Below are 20,373 nucleotides of genomic sequence, written 5' to 3' on the forward strand. Positions count from 1 at the left end.
GTCTGTGAACAACAGGCATCAAGCACTACTGTTCATGATAAGCTGAAACTAGAAATGAGTTTTCTGTGTCTCATTTAGAGAAAAACTGTTCCTGTGGCACCTGAAGCTCATCTTTCCTCAAAGTAGCACAGAGTTCATTCAGAGGCGGTGAGTTACACAATTTCTTGAATAATATACCCATAATATTTCTGCTGAAGCGTCAGTGTTTTGTCAATTGAAAGCAAATTATGAATACTATCTCAATACTCAGAAGGAGTGTGCTTGTTGATGTTGGGAACATTTCGGTATATAGACCACGTTGGTCCACAGTCTGCGAGTTAGCAAGAGTGACCATTAAGATATATATGTTTGTCCAGGGTTGTTAAAGCTACTCATAGTTTATACATCGTGATTTGGATGTTAACGATCTCTTTCTTGTTTTAGGGTGTCCGACAAGCAAACCTTGGAGCAGATCTTGACCCCTTATATCCACCCTACAGAGTCAGACCCTGTGACACGTCAAAAGTGAGCCTTTTCACATCAACGCTGTTTTTTTTTCTGATTGCACGAACACACCGATCCAACTTTTTTTACCTTGATGCCGATACCCAAACCCAAACTCAGTACCAGTCTGGTACCAGTGCTCTATCTTTCCAAAATGTAAAATCTGTAAACCTCTCTGTGGCACGGATTGAGATATGTGTAACCTACAATGAGGCTGTAACCACGGATCACTTCTTAACTAAAGTGGATACGATCATACCCCTATATGCTTTTTAGGCTTTTAAAAACATGATTGCTTTATGAACTTGGGTCATTACAAGACAGACACACCATCATGTTCATGTCAAACACATGTAACATGCACAGTTGAAGCTGTAGGATTACCGGTGTTGTCATCAGGCACAGACTGTAAAAACAGCAGTGAGCTGCTGTGTAAATCAGTGGTTGTTGTTAGTTATTATTTATTCAATGGGGGCCTTTGCTACAGGCCATTTGGACCTTGTACAGCTGAAGTGTGAGCTGTGTCCATATTGGCAATAAGTCCAAGGGCATAAGTTAAAGTGTACAGAATGTAGCTTTGTCGCCATGTTAGTTTGGTTATATTGAGTTAAATTATTGCCATCAACTTCAGTTCCTGCTAAATCCTTCAGCAAAGCCAGAAACCTGATTAATGTGCTGCATTTAGTGGAAGAAATTCCACTACTGAGTTGTTTTGGTTCAGTCACTCGACTCATAAATAGAATTTGAAAACTTAACAATGTGATAATAGACCAAGGGGTCCACACCAGTTTGATATATGGTTTGGAATACCTTATAATGACTCCTGCTCAGCCCATTGTTTTCTCTTGAAAAGTTCAAATGAGCAGTTTTGCTATTGGCAACAACTGTGAAGCTGTGTTTGGTTACTGGATTCTCATGTTCATAACAACTCGGAATGAGACTGGGGAAAACAAAGCTAATTGAATTGCTCACAATAATTGATGTTGAAATGCATATACTGTACAGTAATATCTGCATTATTGCAGCATAGTATCATATCAAACACAATCCCTAATCTCAACACCAGTGTGACGCAGTTACATTAATTTGCTATTGCATCATATTGTCCTGGGAACATTACATAGCATATGAGCTTTTTGTATTGTTTAAAACTGTGTTGTCAAGATGCAGCCTGAGCACCACTGCTGCACACATCTATCAGTTGTTAAAACACAGAAATATAATGTCCTGTTGTATTTCAGTTTTACTATCCTCACCATTCTTGGTCTAAAAAGCCATGACTGCAGCTTTGGTTTTGATGACCTGTATCAGGTCCACTTTCGCCTGCACGCCAGACCAGAGCCCCTGTAATTGAGTGTGGCAGCAGTGTGTTTAGGGATTATGCCTCAGTTACAAACTAAGTACAAATCAGTTTGCATGTACAAGAGCCCTGTATAAGAAGGAATGGGTGAAGACACAAATATACTTAACAGATTCATATTCACACAGTATTTGATTAAAAAAGATATTTTTTTCCTCTCCACAGACATTTTCAAATATGTTTTCTATTCCTAATTGAATTAACTGTAGATTGTGAAGTGAATGAATTACTCTGCTGCTCTGTGCCTTCTTTTCACAATTGTGCTCAACATGATTGTGAATGTTTCCCATAGAGTAGATTAATAGACTATTGCTATTGATAGGTTCAATTTACCTTAATGTAACTAAGGGAAAAAATCTGTTTGTGAATTTACAAAAAAACTATTATTCAAAGGTCATTTTATGTCCTTATCTTTAATATCAACTCAATCCAATTTCAGTCACACAGGATTGGTTTGGTGTCACAATCTTACTTTCCTGCATTTCTCTTTGTAATTTTGCTCTTGCTTCAATTCCTTTTTCATTTCCCAGGATCATGTTTCTCCCAACATGAACTGCAGTCTTTGAACAAGGCAGGCTCTTTGATTGCAGAACATTAGTATTTCTAATCTGAACCTCGAACAGAACAGCGATCTGACTCCTCTGACCTAACCTCTCTACTGATAACAGTCAGCAGTAAGCAATCTACTGTACAACTAAAGCCAGCGCATATTGTAGACCGGAGTAGACGCCTAACTTGATCCAGTGCCAACCATTTGGACACAACCTCTGCTTAGTCTAGATTCAAGTGAGTTGGGCTATACTCTCCATGGCCCATTGGTTGGCTGTTTACAATGGGCTCAGGTGCCGTGGCCATCAGTTGCATGGAGGATTGTCCCTTACACAAGAAACCTCAGTCAGAGCCTATACATATATCAGTCAGCATACCAGACAGTTGTACCAATGGGTCTCACCTGTGCTACACTCAATGAGCTCTTTGTGTTTTGACCTTTTATGGTAACCAGCTTAGGACATTCTGTACAGTTCTTTATTGTCTGTTTTAGGTTGTAGTTGAGTCTTTAACATCCTGTGTTGAATTTCTGTTTCAGGTTGAAGATGTATGTGCACACTCCGTTCGATCATGTGAAAGTCTTCATGAAAGCAGAAGGGAGAAAGGCTAACTCTGTGAGGTTAGATTTACTTTACTTACTTACTTGTCACCTGTCTCAATTCTTATGAATACGAATGTATAAATGTGATACATCCTTGATTCCCATAGAAACGACAATACTGTTGATACTGAACTACAATAAGCTAATACTGGTCATATATATCCGTCTCTAGAATAATTTAGTACTAAGTTGCAATGCAGTTATACAGATACCAACAAAACTGTATACAGCCAAAGCAAGTGGAGGTGATGCAGGTGATTGGAGTTACAAATGTTGCTCTGCACAATACATCAAAAGTAGTAAAACAAACACTTATTATGGACTAATATATAATTTAAAGATAAGATACAGGGTTTATATTAATTTCATAAAATGTTTCAGAATCCTGTCATTGCAGAGGCATCCAGTCCGTGTGACCATTCTGACCGTTTGATTGGACTTGCCAGTCATGACTGATTTATTCAGCGTGTATCAAATCGAAATAATTTGTTCATAAGCATGACATCACTGACTTGTAAATTCCTGCAAAGCTACACAGACTTTTGGCAGGAATTAAGAGGGTTTTCTCCTCCTCTTTTGACTTTGATTCCCACATTGAGAAATGCCATTGATCAAGAAATTGTATCTCAATCTTCCATTCCTGCTTTCCTTCACTCTCTTTCTCACTCATGTTTCCATAGCATAGTTTGCTCTCTCTTCTTGCCCCATCTCTCTGTCTGTTTGGGGGGTCAGCGTGGTGGTGTTGATAGCACCCATTTGCTGCGCCTACTTTCGGATTCTTTGGCTGTCCTCCATTTCCACTTAGTCATGGAGTGAATGATGATCCTCGGTGCTCATAATCATTGGCCTCCTGGCCAGTATGAAACGTCATGAAACCTCCCATCCCATCCTTCATTTTTTACAGCCACACATACTCCTTTTGTTTTTTTAGGGCTGCACACACTTTCTAAGCAGATACATTATATTTGATGGCAGCATATAGGGAGGAATTACTAAAAGACGAGTTTAGAGATGTGACATGCGAACCAAGATTTAGCATGAGCTGCCAGGCTGCCACCTTTTACCCTTACATGAATTTAATGAGAGTTTGAGTACTTTTAAATGTGTCATTATCTCTGAGCTCACACACCTTTACAGTGTCACCTTTATCATGGCATTACAGGCATATTACATTTGTCATTACAAGGTAATTTATAACACTGCGTACGAATAGATTAATAATATATAAGGCTCATTGGGCCAGGGCGTTTCTGCAGATTTTCACCCCAAAAAACCCAGATTTCTTAAGAAGGACTAGCTGGTGATACATTGATTGTGAGGACAGCTCAGAGTATGCTTCTGCTAATATAATGTGGAAGGAAAAATTTGCAGGAAAGCAATATATTTGCTGACTTACAGTGCCTTGCGAAAGTATTCGGCCCCCTTGAACTTTTCGACCTTTTGCCACATTTCAGGCCTCAAACATAAAGATATAAAACTGTAATTTTTTGTGAAGAATCAACAACACGTGGGTCACAATCATGAAGTGGAACAAAATTTATTGGATATTTCAAACCTTTTAAACAAATAAAAAACTGAAATATTGGGCGTGCAAAATTATTCAGCCCCCTTAAGTTAATACTTTGTAGCGCCACCCTTTTGCTGCGATTACAGCTGTAGTGTTCGCGGGGTATGTCTCTATCAGTTTTGCACATCGAGAGACTGACATTTTTGCCCATTCCTCCTTGCAAAACAGCTCAAGCTCAGTGAGGTTGGATGGAGAGCGTTTGTGAACAGCAGTTTTCAGTTCTTTCCACAGATTCTCGATTGGATTCAGGTCTGGACTTTGACTTGGCCATTCTAACACCTGGATATGTTTATTTGTGAACCATTCCATTGTAGATTTTGCTTTATGTTTTGGATCATTGTCTTGTTGGAAGACAAATCTCCGTCCCAGTCTCAGGTCTTTTGCAGACTCCATCAGGTTTTCTTCCAGAATGGTCCTGTATTTGGCTCCATCCATCTTCTCATCAATTTTAACCATCTTCCCTGTCCCTGCTGAAGAAAAGCAGGCCCAAACCATGATGCTGCCACCACCATGTTTGACAGTGGGGATGGTGTGTTCAGGGTGATGAGCTGTGTTGCTTTTACGCCAAACATAACGTTTTGCATTGTTGCCAAAAAGTTCGATTTTGGTTTCATCTGACCACAGCACCTTCTTCCACATGTTTGGTGTGTCTCCCCAGGTGGCTTTTGGCAAACTTTAAACGACACATTTTTATGGATATCTTTAAGAAATGGCTTTCTTCTTGCCACTCTTCCATAAAGGCCAGATTTGTGCAGTATACGACTGATTGTTGTCCTATGGACAGAGTCTCCCACCTCAGCTGTAGATCTCTGCAGTTCATCCAGATTGATCATGGGCCTCTTGGCTGCATCTCTGATCAGTCTTCTCATTGTATGAGCTGAAAGTTTAGAGGGACGGCCGGGTCTTCGTAGATTTGTAGTGGTCTGATACTCCTTCCATTTCAATATTATCGCTTGCACAGTGCTCCTTGGGATGTTTAAAGCTTGGGAAATCTTTTTGTATCCAAATCTGGCTTTAAACTTCTCCACAACAGTATCTCGGACCTGCCTGGTGTGTTCCTTGTTCTTCATGATGCTCTCTGCGCTTTACACGGACCTCTGAGACTATCACAGAGCAGGTGCATTTATACGGAGACTTGATTACACACAGCTGGATTCTATTTATCATCATTAGTCATTTAGGTCAACATTGGATCATTCAGAGATCCTCACTGAACTTCTGGAGAGAGTTTGCTGCACTGAAAGTAAAGGGGCTGAATAATTTTTCAGTTTTTTATTTGTTAAAAAAGTTTGAAATAGCCAATGAATTTCGTTCCACTTCATAATTGGGACCCACTTGTTGTTGATTCTTCACAAAAAATTACAGTTTTATATCTTTATGTTTGAGGCCTGAAATGTGGCAAAAGGTCGAAACGTTCAAGGGGGCCGAATACTTTCGCAAGGCACTGTATGTTTTCAGATCAGGACAATCCCTAGTCACAAACAAATGCTGGAACTGCAAGTATACTAAATAACCATTAAAGACAATGAGCCCTAATCACATACAAACCTACCATTATAATAACATACAAAATGTGTTACTTAGCACACCATTAATACCTCCAGCATGGTCATAAACATGCACAGGTGGATCATAATCAAATGTGATTAGTAAGATTTTTCATACTGCCATAGTTGCATCTGGTTTAATTTTTGCTCATATAATATTCATTTCCCATATATGGATGCAGACTACATTACACTTACACACAAACAAGGCACACCTCTGACCCTTCATAATGTTACAATAATCTGAGCTGGAGAGCCGGCATTGGGAAAACTTGATGAATGACGTGTGTACTGTTCACATACCAAGCTCACAGTTTTTTTTTTTCTTCTTTTAATAAAATGAAAACATTTTTTTTCAAACTTGTCCACTGAGAACCAACACATCTATGGATTGAGTATGTCATGACTTTTTTCAGGCTGTCAAAATCCTGCTTAGAGTGGGCACAAGCATTTTCTGAAAAATCTCCAATAAATGATTCATAAAATTCACAACAGTGTAACCAGTTTCCGGAGAAATATTTTATAAATGACTCCTAACCGGTATTAGTCTGACACAGTCACAGTCGTAAATCAGACTTGGAGAAAGAAAATTGTATCTTGACTGTGTCTTGTCAAGTCTGTGATAATAATTAGTGTAGTTACATGAATCTCCCTCTCTCCATCCCACTTTCTCTCTTAGTAACCTTTGCTTGTCATACCTTAAGAGCTTGAGTATGGGGTTGTATAATGAAGGACTGTTAAGTATGTAGTTCAATTTTTTGAGTTCAAGTTTTTATTATCAATATTATACAAACTGTGGATCAATGGAAGTGGGGGGAAATGAGTATGCTTGTCCAAGGGGGAATTAAGTTAAAGGAAATAAGAAGAGAGGCCCCTAAAGAATGAGCTTACATCCCATTTAAGGGGTCCCAAACAAGGTCAAAGCATTACAACCACAATGGGGCCTCCACATTTTTGAAAAATGCTGAAGAAAGCTATTCATTTTGAAACATAATATTAATGTTATAAAGTCATACAGCAGTAGTCATGGCTACGTAGAGGCTGTTTGTTAACACAAAGGCTATGACTGCATGTTTTTGTTGTTAAATGTCTACTGGAATATCAACCCACTCCAATAAAGGAGCGCTTGTGCTAAACTAAACATAGCTGTGTAACCAGTCAACATTCTCTTACTGGAAAGGAGACAGCCTGTGCATCAAGAGAACCATTCACACCCTTCTGGAAGTTTGTTTGTGTTATTTTTCATGCTTATTTTGTATTCATCCAACTCTTGAGATCTAGAGGATGCCCTTTCCTCCTTTCCCTTACCTCTTCTTTTCCTCTCAGTCAGCCTGTGGACGTTCCAGAAGTAGACATGCTGTTTTGACATTTGCAGCCAAAAAAGGAAACCTCTGTGTGCATTCAGTTTTTTAAACAGTGTTGTGGACCCACCAGACAGTGATGTTTCTGTCCTGTCCAAGCAGTGCATATTTGTGGCAAATCCCCCACCTTAGCACTCCTGTGCCTGTCGATGTGCTCTCCCTCAGCTTGCCCTAAAGCAATGTTAAAGTTTGTTTCTGTGCAGCAGATGCTTCCTCAAGTCTGCTGCAATGCTGGACTGGTTTTGGGTATTGTCACTAAAATAGCAAGCAGATTATATTGCATAACTGTTCAGTGTCACAGTTGGATTGTTGTAATTTTTATACCTGTATAAATCTGTGGTAATCCTTATTTATTGAGTTTCCAGTCAGCCTCGGCTGTACTTTGAGATTATAGCACTGGATATGCTTGAAACTAACTAGTTCAAACATTGTGTTGTCACGCCAATTCTAAGGGCAAGAGTTTGTACTGTATATGTGTTCTGAATGCCCACATTTGAAGGCAAGGTGAAAAGATTGTTGTCATAGTGAGGACGAGAAGCATAATCTGTGAAATATAGGGATAATGGCTTGCACTTTTGGGCAGTTTCTCCTTAAAGGCCATTTGTACACATGAAACATCTCGTCAATCCAATCTGCACCTCCATCCAAAAATGCATATGCAAAAAATTAAGCATAATCCTACTATATATTTAAAAATGTTGATGCTATGGATAGTGGTTTATGGCTTTGAGATCAAAGCAGCAATCACATGGGTAGCACTCATAATAAGTTGCGATGTCATTGGAACATTTTCTTCAAATTCACGGTTTGTTGTCCAAAATGTGCATGCTATATATTGGTTCATATATTTGAGAGATCTGCAAATTCTCACATCAACAGTTTGGCATGAGCAGCTTTTCTTTCAAGGTCTGATTTGTTCATTTATAAATGTGCTCCTGGTCTGTCATTACTTTAGGACACACAACACCGAGGACATAGTATTGGCAACAACAATAATATATTAAAAAAAGGTGCATAGGAGCATGCATATACTGTCCAAATACAACAACTACCCAAACAAGAACAGATTTCTTAAAATTTGTTACAGTAAGTCAATTTCACAAAGCAAAGCTGGTACCAACTAGCAGGCTGTGTAATAATAATGTGTTTTTAGTATATTTGTCCACTTCTGGATCTGTGCTGATGGGTCTTAGCAGTAGAGGGGAAAACAATAGGAGCCTCCCTAAAGAGAACATCAGTCTTGCCCTCTGTTCTGTTCATTCACTAGAACACTATATAGAGACCAGATGTGTGCGTGTTCTTGGCTGAGCCATCCAGCCGTGTTTTAGAAATGGCCAGAGCTTTAACAATCGCATCAGCACCACAGGGCGCCACAATCTGCTTTGCTATCTACCCCTCTCCTACTGTTGTTTACATACACTCATGTTTTTGTTTAGTTTTTGTTTCCACAAAAATAAAAAATAACATCCGCGAAACAATAATTAATTACATGTTAGACATAAAACCAAATGAAATGGAAACCGTACTCTGTCTGCTATGCACATTGCAAATGCAAAGTGTAGATACCCTGCTTTCTTTAATTACTTTGCACATACCAGCTTCACAAAATTGTTTCAATGCTTAATCTTTGACCCTGTCGTTGGTACCTTTTTTCTTTCTAACCTAGAATCTATCTTTACATAGGCTATTTCTACTCTTCTGATGTCAGGCTAGAAATACCCTGCAGCAACCAATTGTTGTACTGTGGCAAGAAATGCCCTGTGTTTTGAGACCCAAAGGCTATCCCTTCTCTCTATCCCTATCTCCTTTACATTTTGCCATGTATTTGTGGGAAGGGAGGGCTTCTTGGAAGTTGGCCCACCAGTAAAGACCTGTAAATGTCACATTATAGCAGACGGCTTTGATTGGCTTTGTGAGTGGGTGTCTACCTGGGTGGTTCTCAGTCTGCTTCTGCTTTTAGCAAAACAAACAATGGCTCAACAATCCTTAGTCCGGCACGGGCTTGATGCTTGATGGGGGTGGTGCCAGTTACTGTATATATCCAAAATATATGATTCCTCATATTTTGGTGTTGACGGCCTAAGTTGGATGGTTCTGAATCAGTTGAGTTTAGAGGCAAGCCTTGTTTCCCAATAATCCAGTTAACCATTTAGTCTGGTGATTTATGACCATTCCTAATGCATGACAGGACTACTTAGAAACAAGACTACACTGATGTCATCTTGAACAAAAAGCTAAAGGAGGTATAAGAGACCTGCTTAATGTGAGAGCTGTTGATTCTTGGTAAAGTCAGTTTCCATCTCTTGAGATGAACACCAAGCAGGATCTTCAATGTGCCAAGCCATGACTTTAATCTCTATCAATCCTCAAAAGATTCTTAGCCATCAACGTACCACAGGCTGCTGGAAATAAAGAGCAGCAGTTGCTAGTTAAAATGTTTTAACAGTTGCCATTTTTTCTTTTCTTTGTTGCTACTTAACAACCTTGAAATTACCTAAAATGAGCCAAATTCACATAATTTACCTAGCATGCTGTAACTATGTTGTCTTTTAATGGCCTCTTTTTATGCCTCAATTTGATCTGAAATAGGTACCATCAGTTGGACATTCGCAAGACCCTAAGAGACAACCTGAGCTACAAAACACTGATTGAATATCCTGTGCTGCATATTGTCCTCGGAGATCATTGGAAGGAGTATCCACTAAAAGGACCAGGTAAACAAACCTCATTATCTAGCTTTAAAGGTGCTCTAAGCAATATTTGGTGACGTTCAAAGTATTTTCAAACAAAACAAGGCTAGCTCGCCCCTCCTTCCTCCTTATCCCGTCCCCTCTCCCTCCCTTCCGTGCTTCCACGCACTAACCCCCAACCCAACCCCCACCCCAAAATCCTTCTTGTCGGTTATTGGCTTTAACGCTGGAAGACTGTTTATGTTGTGTGTGTCAGGTCGGCCAATTTGTTTTATTTATTTATTTATTTATTTTTTAACAGTGTGTTCAGGGGACAGACAGCTGGCGGATAGTGAGGCGATGTTTGCTGTATGTGACAAAAAATGTTGTAGCCTAAAAAACGTGTGACATCGCTTAGAGCACCTGTAAGCTAGTGTCTGCACCGACATTAATCTACTAATGCTTTATTAGTAAAAAACTAATTTCTTCAACACTATATTTAGCTTAATGCATATGTTTTCTGTTACTAAACAAAAGGGTGGACATACAACATGAGTCAAAACCCTTCTTAGCCCCAAAACGCCAACCCCTCTCCACTGTCCAATTCCAACAGCATTGTATCATGTCCTGGTTTCTCCAGCTGAGACTTTGAGACTCCCTGTTCTCTTATTTTTCACTATGGCAACATGCTACCCCAACGGAAATGAGGGTGTTCTGCTCAGCATCACACACAGCAACTCAACCTCAACAGTGACAGTGGCCAAAAAGAGGATCAAACATGGCTTACTTTTGAGCGGTGATCTCATGAGTTGTGAAATGACAAAATATGAGAAAACGGGAGATTAGCCTGTGGCTTTTCTCACCTGTTTGTCTCTTCCAGTGTCGGATGTTTAAGGACAAGACGAGTCATGACAAAGTAGGACTGCATATCATGTAAAAGCATACAGCAGTTTGCTCCGACTCAGATGTGCACAGTGTGGTCAAACTGTGTATATCTCAGTAGGCTTAGTATGGTCACAAAAGACCACACTAACCCAGTATCATTACACTGTCAGACCCAGACAGGCTGAATGACGAATGAGGTAATTCTATTCTCTGTGTGTGTGTGTGTGTGTGTGTGTGTGTGTGTGTGTGTGTGTGTGTGTGTGTGTGTGTTTTTCAGTGATAAGGCCTTGGTGCCACACTGTTTTGCTATAATGTTAGCCATAGAAACATCCTGATAATTGTAAATGCCATGGCATGGGAAGCTGGGAAGGAAGTGATAAAGGGCAATCAGACACTGGCAGGGGCACATCCAGTGAGGATAAAGTGATGTTGAGGGTCCAGCAGGCTCCAAAACACGCAGCATGCAGCCGGTCAGTATTCTAGTTTAAACTACATTCAGCCAGTCAAGACTGACACTTTGCTGCAAATATATCTACCATTATGTAGGTGCTGTCTGCTCCACTATGTTTGTCCAGGATAATTAGGCTACCCTTGTTATACAGGTGAAGATAGCTTGACTTCTGAAGCGAGAAGAGGTGTTTGATTGGCATGTGACACTGTGTCGCCCATGTATAGAGGTGGGGACATCACGACTGCCAGCCACATGGGTGTCGTAATGAATATGTGTATAGGGCAGCATAATACTGAGACATCTTACTCATGGTTACAAAAATAACCTCAAGATCTATATCTAAGTTTCTATTCTGTTCTAAATCTATGAAATGTTGCTTTACAGCAGTAATGTGTTTCAACATTGGACTAAAGCAGGCCTATAATTTTTATTTATGGTCAGTTGAGAATGCACTCAACCCAAGACTCAAACTCTTAATTCACCTCAACTTTATAAGGTCAAAAATGGTGAAGCCTTTAAATTCTGTAAGTAATGGCCCGTGCTGAAGATAAATGGTTAATTGGAGGCAAGCATAGCTTTTTAATTCTCTTGTGTTACAGCACAAAGAAGAAAATCGGAATTACGTTAATCTTTCTATTACATATTTGGGTTTGGCTTGCTAACCATTTCTTAGGATAGAGGCGAAAATGTGTTGGCAAAAGTGTCTGACGTTTAGAGTAAATTTTACATAAATGGGTTCATGCGTTTTATAATTCAGCAGACTGTGGGTAGACCATTTTGGGAGTAATTGCTTATAATTCACAATTATTGTTCTTGCCATCATTTATTCTGCAGCCTTTCTTTCACACACATCCACCCTACTTTATTGCATAACTAATTGCTTGGCACGCTGCCTCATCCTGGAAACCAGCATGGAGCCAAACCATAGCGTCATCATTCACAAACTGCCTGTACTGTTCCCTTCTTTCTCACCATTTCTGTTTAAGCATGACCCCAGCTGTGCTCTAACCCTCTTTGTGCAACTGACCACTCTGATGATTTGTGTATACATTTGGACATGCAAGACTTTTACTGTTGCAAGAGCCATTTTTAAATCATGTTTTTTTTTTTTTAAACAAATCTGGTCATATTGTTTCAGCTGAACCTGCATCAGCCTGCAATAGTTTTGCAACAAAGAAGGAAGGGGTGGACCAAGAGAAGGACGATGTGATCCAAGTTTCACCATTTCTGCAAGGAGCTTGCACCCCGGGGGGGACTAACATCTGGATAGGAACCCCGGAGACCAGACCTAAAACTGAACCCCCACAAGTGAAATGGGCCAAGATGGAAGCAGGGAAGGGAGAGATAGAGGAGGGAGAGATCATAGACAGTAGTGATGAAGAGAAAGAGAAGGAGGAAGGTAACACTGAAGACAATAACCCATGTGGAAAGAGCTGCGATAGTGCCAAAAGCCCTGCTAATGACATGGAGGTGATTAAAGATGAACCAGCAGACAGTGTGGCTGTTAATGTTGATGGTTTTAATAAACGCAGCGACAGCAGCAGGGGTCAGTGTATAAATGAGGACATCTCTGGTTCCATGATGACAAGTGAGCTGTCAAAGAGTGCTGAGCTCAGCATGACTAAGGAGGATGCTGTTAAAGAGCCGGGGCCTGTCCATACCAATCTCTGTCATGATGAAAATGAGTCAGCTAATGCTGCTGACAGCTGTGGACTGGAATGATAATGCCCAGATGTTCAGGGTGAAATGAATGAGAAGGGCGACATATTTGACAGGAAGTCATCAATCTTGTGTCAGTGTGCTGTAGAGTGGACGAATGCCACGCAACAGTTTTTTAAGTTGTTTTAAGAAACAAGAACCATGGTTGATACCGCTGCATCATTGTATATGTGTGGAATCATTTCACTGTTTAATGTTTATAATTTAGATTTAGCTATTCTGTTTGGAAGCATGCTTTCTTAAATAAAGACTTTTCTTTTGGAAATCATTTTGTATTTGTTTTATACTGCTGCTCATGTGTGGTGGATGTGGACAATAGTATCAGACCAAGCACATGGAAAATACAATTTTAGCTAATCTCATATGTATGTATGTATGTGTAAAATCTCCAGAACACCTTACTGTATAAGTGGACCTTGAGGTGAAATTGTTTTAAGTCCTGTTTCCAATATCAACAGTGTGCACTGAGAAACTCAACTTTGAGCAAACATGGACTCAAAGTGTTCTGAATAAAAATAAACATGCACATTTCCATTTCCAAATGGACAAACCAATCCTGGTAAAGATCATGTGATATGATTGAAAGCACTGAAACTACTGCTAATTGATGTCAGTAGAAAGCTTGTTTGTGCTCAGGGTTTGATTTAATGTCTTGTGCTATAATGTCTTTAGTGTGCTTTTAGCTATCTCAGATTTTTTGAGTACCTTGAAAAACGGTCTTTAAATAAAATCGTGACATGACACTGTCATGAACGTGTCATAAACGTTATAAACAAGTCAAATGTTTATGACTTCTGTCATTTGTTTTTTGTCATGACAAGTTGACATTGTTTGGGTTGTCTTGATTATGACAACTTGACATTAATCAAAGTGACTACCTAGTGATTACCAGAAGTTGTCTTTGTCATGACTAGTTGACATTCAATTTGTTCGGGATGTTTTTGTAATGACAACTTGACATTAACCAGGATGACATTACCAGAAGATGTATTTGTCATGACAACTTGACATTAAATTTCTTTAGAGTGTCCTTATTAAGACAACTTGACATTAAACAGGATGCCATTATGTCAAGTTGTCATGACAAAGACATCCTCTGGTAATGTCATCCTGGTTAATGTCAAGTTGTCATTACAAAGACATCCCAAACCAATTTAATGTCAACTTGTCATGATCATGACCAAGACAACAAAAATAATGTCAACTTGTCATGTCCGAATGACACTTAATGACACGTTCATGACAGTGTCGTGTCATAGTTATGACAGTGTCATGTCATGATTATGTCGACACTTTCAAGTAAAGTGTTTCCGAAAAGTCTTTGTGTTTAACAGTTCATGTGTCCCTCTGTCGATTATTTGTTTAATTGAAAACTTAAAGTGCCCATATTATGAAAAAATCACTTTTTCTGGGATTTGGGGTGTTCTTTTGTGTCTCTGGTGCTTCCACACACATACAAACTTTGAAAAAAATCCATCCATGCTGTTTTGAGTGAGATACAGGTTTCTGAATGTGTCCTGCCTTCAGTCTCCTAGTGAGCTGTTCAAAATCGGCTCGGACTGTGACGTCACAGTCCAAAATGAGCTGGCTAACCACAACCGTTAGCTCGTTAGCATGCTAATCGCTAGCATGCTACGTCGTTCTCAATAGCAAAGCACTGCTACAACACACACAAGTTCACCATAATCTACAAAAGAACTACTTACATGTGCGCCCTCATTTAGAAGAAGTCTCCCAGCTAATCCTGCCTTGTAACTGACCAAAGTTGGAGAAACAGCCTTTCTTTTACTGTCTCTAGAGTTAGCTAGCTGACATGCTCTACATCTGAACTACTGCGCATGTGCGAGTGCAATCAAAGATCGTACAGAAGAAGAAGATGAAAAGAGGTCTCACTCTGTAGCTAAAACAGAAACCAGGTGAAAAGAGGATCTGCAGCAGTGAGAGAGAGCTGTGCAGTACAACAAAAATATGGTGTTTTTTGAAAATTAAACCATGTAAACCTATTCTGGTACAATCTTAAAATACAGTTATGAACCTGAAAATGAGCAGAATATGGGCGCTTTAAGGAAACCAACCCCTCGTGCCTCCATCACCTTTGAAGTTCAACGAATTTCTCCTTTCTGTCAAGACCATTAGTCTCATTTTTCCATCAGCTAACAAAAGTTAATGTTGACATGCTCGTTTTTCTGACACCTCCCGCGTGTCTCCCTGTGTGAATGTTCTTACGCATGTGGTGCCTCTATGTACCATATTCTTACCTAATGTTACGACAACAGAGTTCCCTTTAATAACTGACAGTGTGGATCATTGGTGGGGCCTGTGTTTATAGATGTGTTTTTATAACCTCTGCTAACCTCTTTTGGATGTTAACCCCTATGGACGGGCGCTCTTTGATGTCTGGCCTGTGATGACGCATTTTCCACCCTTTTGCAGTCAGACGCAATGATCTCACATCTGACTGTGCATCCCTCTGCAAGGGAGGACGCAGAGATCCCTCCCTAAAAAATTTTTAATGTTCAGGTTTTTGCCATACATTTTGGAACGTGCTCATATAATATCCAGCTGGGCCTTCATACAGTTTACTGAATGAACATAATCGGCCCAAAGCATTGCTTGTAATTTTCTGCAGAAATGTTTCTTTCAGCTTTTTTTGACAAAGTTTTGACCATGCAATGATATGATGGAATAGTGTGACATTTTGGGAAGTATCCTTATTTACGTTTTTGCCTAGAATTAGATGAGAAGATCGATACCACTCTCCTGTTAAATACAAGGTGTTAGTCAACAGCGGAATAACTAGCCTAGCGTAAATACTTGAAAACAGCTTGCCAGGCTCAGTCCAAGTGTGCCAAAATCCACCTACCAACCTACGCTCACTCTCAGCAAGAAAGCAAATGAAGGCATTTTCCAAAATGTTGATCTATTCCTTAAGAGAAGCAAAGGAGATGCTGTGTCCCAGCCAGGCCACAGTGGTGCTGTGTTAGGTCTTCTCATGCCACCCACAGTAGTAAGTGTTTTTGTGATACTGATAGTCTTACACTCCGATAGGATTCAAAATCTGTTGTCCATACAGAATCAAAACATACAGTACTTTGATATGTGGTACCTTTTGAGCAGACTAATACACAGTTTTTCCCGTGTAGAAACTGATGTAACATATCACCAAGTGGATGAAAGTACAAAGTCGTAGCCTACACATCTGTTCCTTTATTTGTCGTGGCTTTGCCTGTGTTGAATTACCAGCCATTTAATTTTAGCAGTTCTCTTAATTTTCTATCTCAATAAAGTTACTCAATGCGACCACACAAAAGCGGTGCTTTGGTTTCTATTAACTGTTAAAAGTAAATTTGAGCTTTTTTTAGTCTGTGAAGAACACAGGCATTGGAAATAATTCTTCCAATTTAAGTAAATAGGGCTTTGAAATTTCTGTAGTTGGTTTGCACTTAATTTGTCTTGATTTGGTGGGCAGGGCTCAATTGTGCTGCGTGCAGAGCTGGATTTTTATGAGACCAGCTTCGGGACACGGCTCTGCTGTGGTGGCCTTATCCAGAAACGGGCTAATGTTAGCACAACCCTGCATCAGGAAAGGCAGGTAGTGAAGCACAAAACCAGAGCCAGAGTTTCCAGAGCCTGATGTCACACATTTTCACATGGCATACAGGGTGGTTGCCATTAGGCCCACAGAATCATTCATCAAGCAAAACCTTGATAAATGAAAACATAGAAAACATTTTCAGTGCTCAAAATCAAACACTTTTCATCTGCAACCAAGTAACAATTTTGCATGCGCATTTCTCATTTTCAATTGACGTTCAACGGATGTTTCGCTTATCTGACTGTTCTAAACTTAGAGAAGTACCACTAAATGAGGCCATCTGTTTCTTAAAAAGAAATGCTGTACCACAGTGGTTTTCTATGGCCTGTTCATTATCGAGCTTATAGAGCTAACATAAAATCTGAAACCAGTTATTTTTTAATATTATTTTCTTTGGTCAACAAAAACATTACCTTTCCAGGATGCAGAGGCTCAATCTTTGTGAATTTTCCAAATGTTTCCCTCGGAAGTCCATACTCATAACATGCAGGTCACATGTGAGGACTTACGTTTTGTAAACATCATGAGTATTACTAACTTAGTAAATCACCCTTTAAGACAGATTGAGGCAGAAAGCTTCAGGGCCTTTGGTTGATTGAATTCATCCTGCTTTTAGTATAAACAATGCCACTACCGCACTTCAACACAAACAGACCAGCAATGTTTGTCACTGCAGTCACCTCGCACACTGATCCATGTAAGTTGTTTGCAGGAAGTGATTCACTTGTTCCCGTTTGTCTGTCTTGTGTCAATCTGACAGTCTGAACCAACACAGCCTGCTTGTTGTCTGTTATTCTTTTATTATCAGCCTGGAGTTATCGTGGTGAAGTTGTTTTTAGAGCACCTGCCGTTGAGCCGCACAAAACGTATCTATTTTCTGTTGCTTTGTCCGAACGTTATTCTGTCCACAGTTTATTTGTCTGCAAGGTGAAAGAGGGAAGAACCAAAGGATCCCAGTGGCATGTAACCCATCAATCTAACCTCAACTCTCGTTTCCCAGCTGCACACCTTTTAATTGGATCTGGTTGAAATAATGCAGCAAATTTTGAGATTGCATTCAAACACATGTAGAATGATTTGGTTAAATCAGCTTTGTGGGGGAGTTTGCATGCATCCATGACTATAGTAGCTGTGTTCTCCATAGCTCTTGGTCGGGTCTCCCAAAGCAAACTGGTCCAATGCTTGTGCTTACCCATACACACAGGTTTAGCTATTATTTTGTAGTTTTTGCTGGATTTTTTCATTCCTTTATAAAAACAAATGGGCCTTAGAGGGAGAAACCTAGAAATAGGTTACCCATACGTCACCAAAGCACTTAAACCCCTAGGCCACCAGGGCACCCCAACATCAACTACTACATAGGTGCTGAGCTGTCTCATTTTCTGGGGATAAGACCCTGGCTGAGCACTGCTGCTTAAGTGGGGGTCCTGGAGAAGCTGCTGGCTGGGGGCTCTATAGTTCCTCTAGGGGGACCTGTTAGTGGATATGTATGCCTGTCATGGACTGTCCAAAACTAACACCTTAGGTGTAGATGATTGATGGCCAATGATAATTCACTTTGAAGTCATATAATCTGATCTGCCATGATTGATCTTCTTTTTGGCTCTAACTGCTGTTAAGGTTAAATTGGTGTGTCTGGTCATGTCCTGAGGTTATGTGTGGCTCGTAAAGCAGTTGGAACGAGACTCATTACCTCCAAGATGTAGACTGGAGATGTAGACTGTCCAAGTTGCTGCCCCACGTAAAGTAGTTCAAGTATTTTTTAAGTGTCAATGAAGGCAAGATGGAGTGTTAGATCGACAGGCAGGTATTTTACTAACGTCTACCTACGTTTCAAGCCTCATTCATCATGTGTTCAGGGATAGTATGTGGTGCTCAGACTTCAAAAGGAAACACTGCTTTGTGAAACTGCTGCTCAGTCGAATTGAATAAAGACAAGGAAGTTGAGGTGTTTCAAGTATCTGAGCTCTGTGTAGGTGTTCTTGGTGTGTCCAGTTGGGAATAAATTCAGGATCAGGCCTAGAAAATGCCCATTCTACGCCTGCTCTGGCATTAAGACTACTAAATGTAAGGTCACATTTGGTAATTGCATGTGCTTCTTTCCTTACATTTATATCTGTTTCTTTGTGTGGTTACTAAATTGCAGTTTGTGACAAGGGGAGGCCAGCAGGCGCTTTTTTTAGTGCACGAAGCCTCGAGTCATAGTTGCCACTCATTAGCTATATTTCCACAAGCATTGTTAGCTCCAAAGATCAAAAGATGCAAAAGAAATCAGAAATTGTGTTACAGGGGAAAGTGGGTGGCGATATAATGACTAAGGCCTTACTAGCCTCTATCCCTTCACAATAGTGGAAACCAGAAACCAATTACCCAGCATGGGGGAGACAGGAAGAGTAGGAAAATACATCACTCTTGTCACTTGTTCCATAGGACCGTCAGCAAAATCCGGATCCTGAGGACCACCACTGCTCAAGAGTTCAAATCACAGTTTTTAATTTGTCAATCATTGTGAGTTTTAAATGATCTGTGAAAGAAATGAACATAGCTTCTCTGCATTCATGTGACCAGCGTTTACTAAAAGATTAACTGTCGAATCTACATGGAAAATAGAAGGCAGTAGCTCTCTTTTTGGAAAGTAGTGGTCAAAAGCGTCAGACTTTTTATTTCTTTTAAGATCCGCCTGCTGGAGATTAGCTCAATAATAAGCTATTTTATCAATTAGATATCTACAGGTGATAGGATAGTTTAAAAGTAGGAACAGTAGATATTCAGGGATTGCATTTCTAAATTAAAATATGCATCCTCTGCATTTAAGGCCATCCTAACAAATTAGGAGCAATGGGCCTGGGGACCAACCACAGTTGTAATGCCAGTACCTACGTCAAAGACAATGGCAGGAGTTACCCAGCATGCAAGTCTTTATGGAGGGAGGAAAGTGCCTGCTTGCTGTGAGGCAGCAGTGCTAACCACTGAGCTACAGTGCTGCCAGAGTTTGAAGTTGGGCTGTAGTAAAGCAGCAAAAATGTATGTAAAATTTGATTGAACATTCATTTACCTTATATCCAGTGCCACACAGAATCTGTGGATGCGGAATTCCACAGAATTCTCCACAGATTTTCTGCATTATAATTGTTAAGTAAGGCACTGTAGTGTTAAATCCTGTTAACTTTTTAAGGGAAGTATGCCAACATTAGCTCAGCTGTTAAATCCCTTTAACTTTTTAAGGGAAGTATGCCAACATTAGCTCAGCTGTTGACGGTATGTGCCCCCTTGGAGATTATTCAGTCCAACATTGTCTTCATTGGGCTGAGACTCAAGACGCCCAATACTTAGTGCTGCCTATCCCATCAATACTCAGCTTGTTTGAGCAAATAATCACTCAGTAGCCAGCGGCCTTCAGGGAACCGACTGAACAATCCAACAATCTGGGAGGGAATCGACTCTGATTTTCCCCTAAGCTGCTCATCAGTAATTCTTATGTAAGTGTGTGTGTGTGTGTGTGTGCGTGTGCGTGTGCGTGTGCGTGTGTGTTAATGCTGATTACATCGATAGGGTCCCACACCCTGCCAGGATTTGGCAAATGGAT

At 40.1% G+C, this 20,373-nt stretch overlaps 1 protein-coding gene across 1 annotated transcript in view; it reads left to right on the plus strand.

Moving 5' to 3' along the window:
* znhit6 (zinc finger HIT-type containing 6) overlaps positions 1-13,746 on the plus strand; it is a 32,675-nt gene extending 18,929 nt beyond the window's left edge. The window contains exons 6-10 of the mRNA XM_039811821.1: positions 79-147; positions 424-504; positions 2,931-3,011; positions 10,058-10,182; positions 12,612-13,746. Of these exons, the coding sequence (XP_039667755.1) occupies positions 79-147; positions 424-504; positions 2,931-3,011; positions 10,058-10,182; positions 12,612-13,195 (940 nt within the window). The 3' untranslated portion in view covers positions 13,196-13,746. The remainder of the gene's footprint in view (positions 1-78; positions 148-423; positions 505-2,930; positions 3,012-10,057; positions 10,183-12,611) is intronic.
* The last annotated feature ends 6,627 nt before the right edge of the window (positions 13,747-20,373 follow it).

This window comes from Perca fluviatilis, chromosome 9 (genome assembly GCF_010015445.1).
Source record: "Perca fluviatilis chromosome 9, GENO_Pfluv_1.0, whole genome shotgun sequence".
In the NCBI taxonomy this organism is placed as follows: Eukaryota; Metazoa; Chordata; class Actinopteri; order Perciformes; family Percidae; genus Perca; species Perca fluviatilis.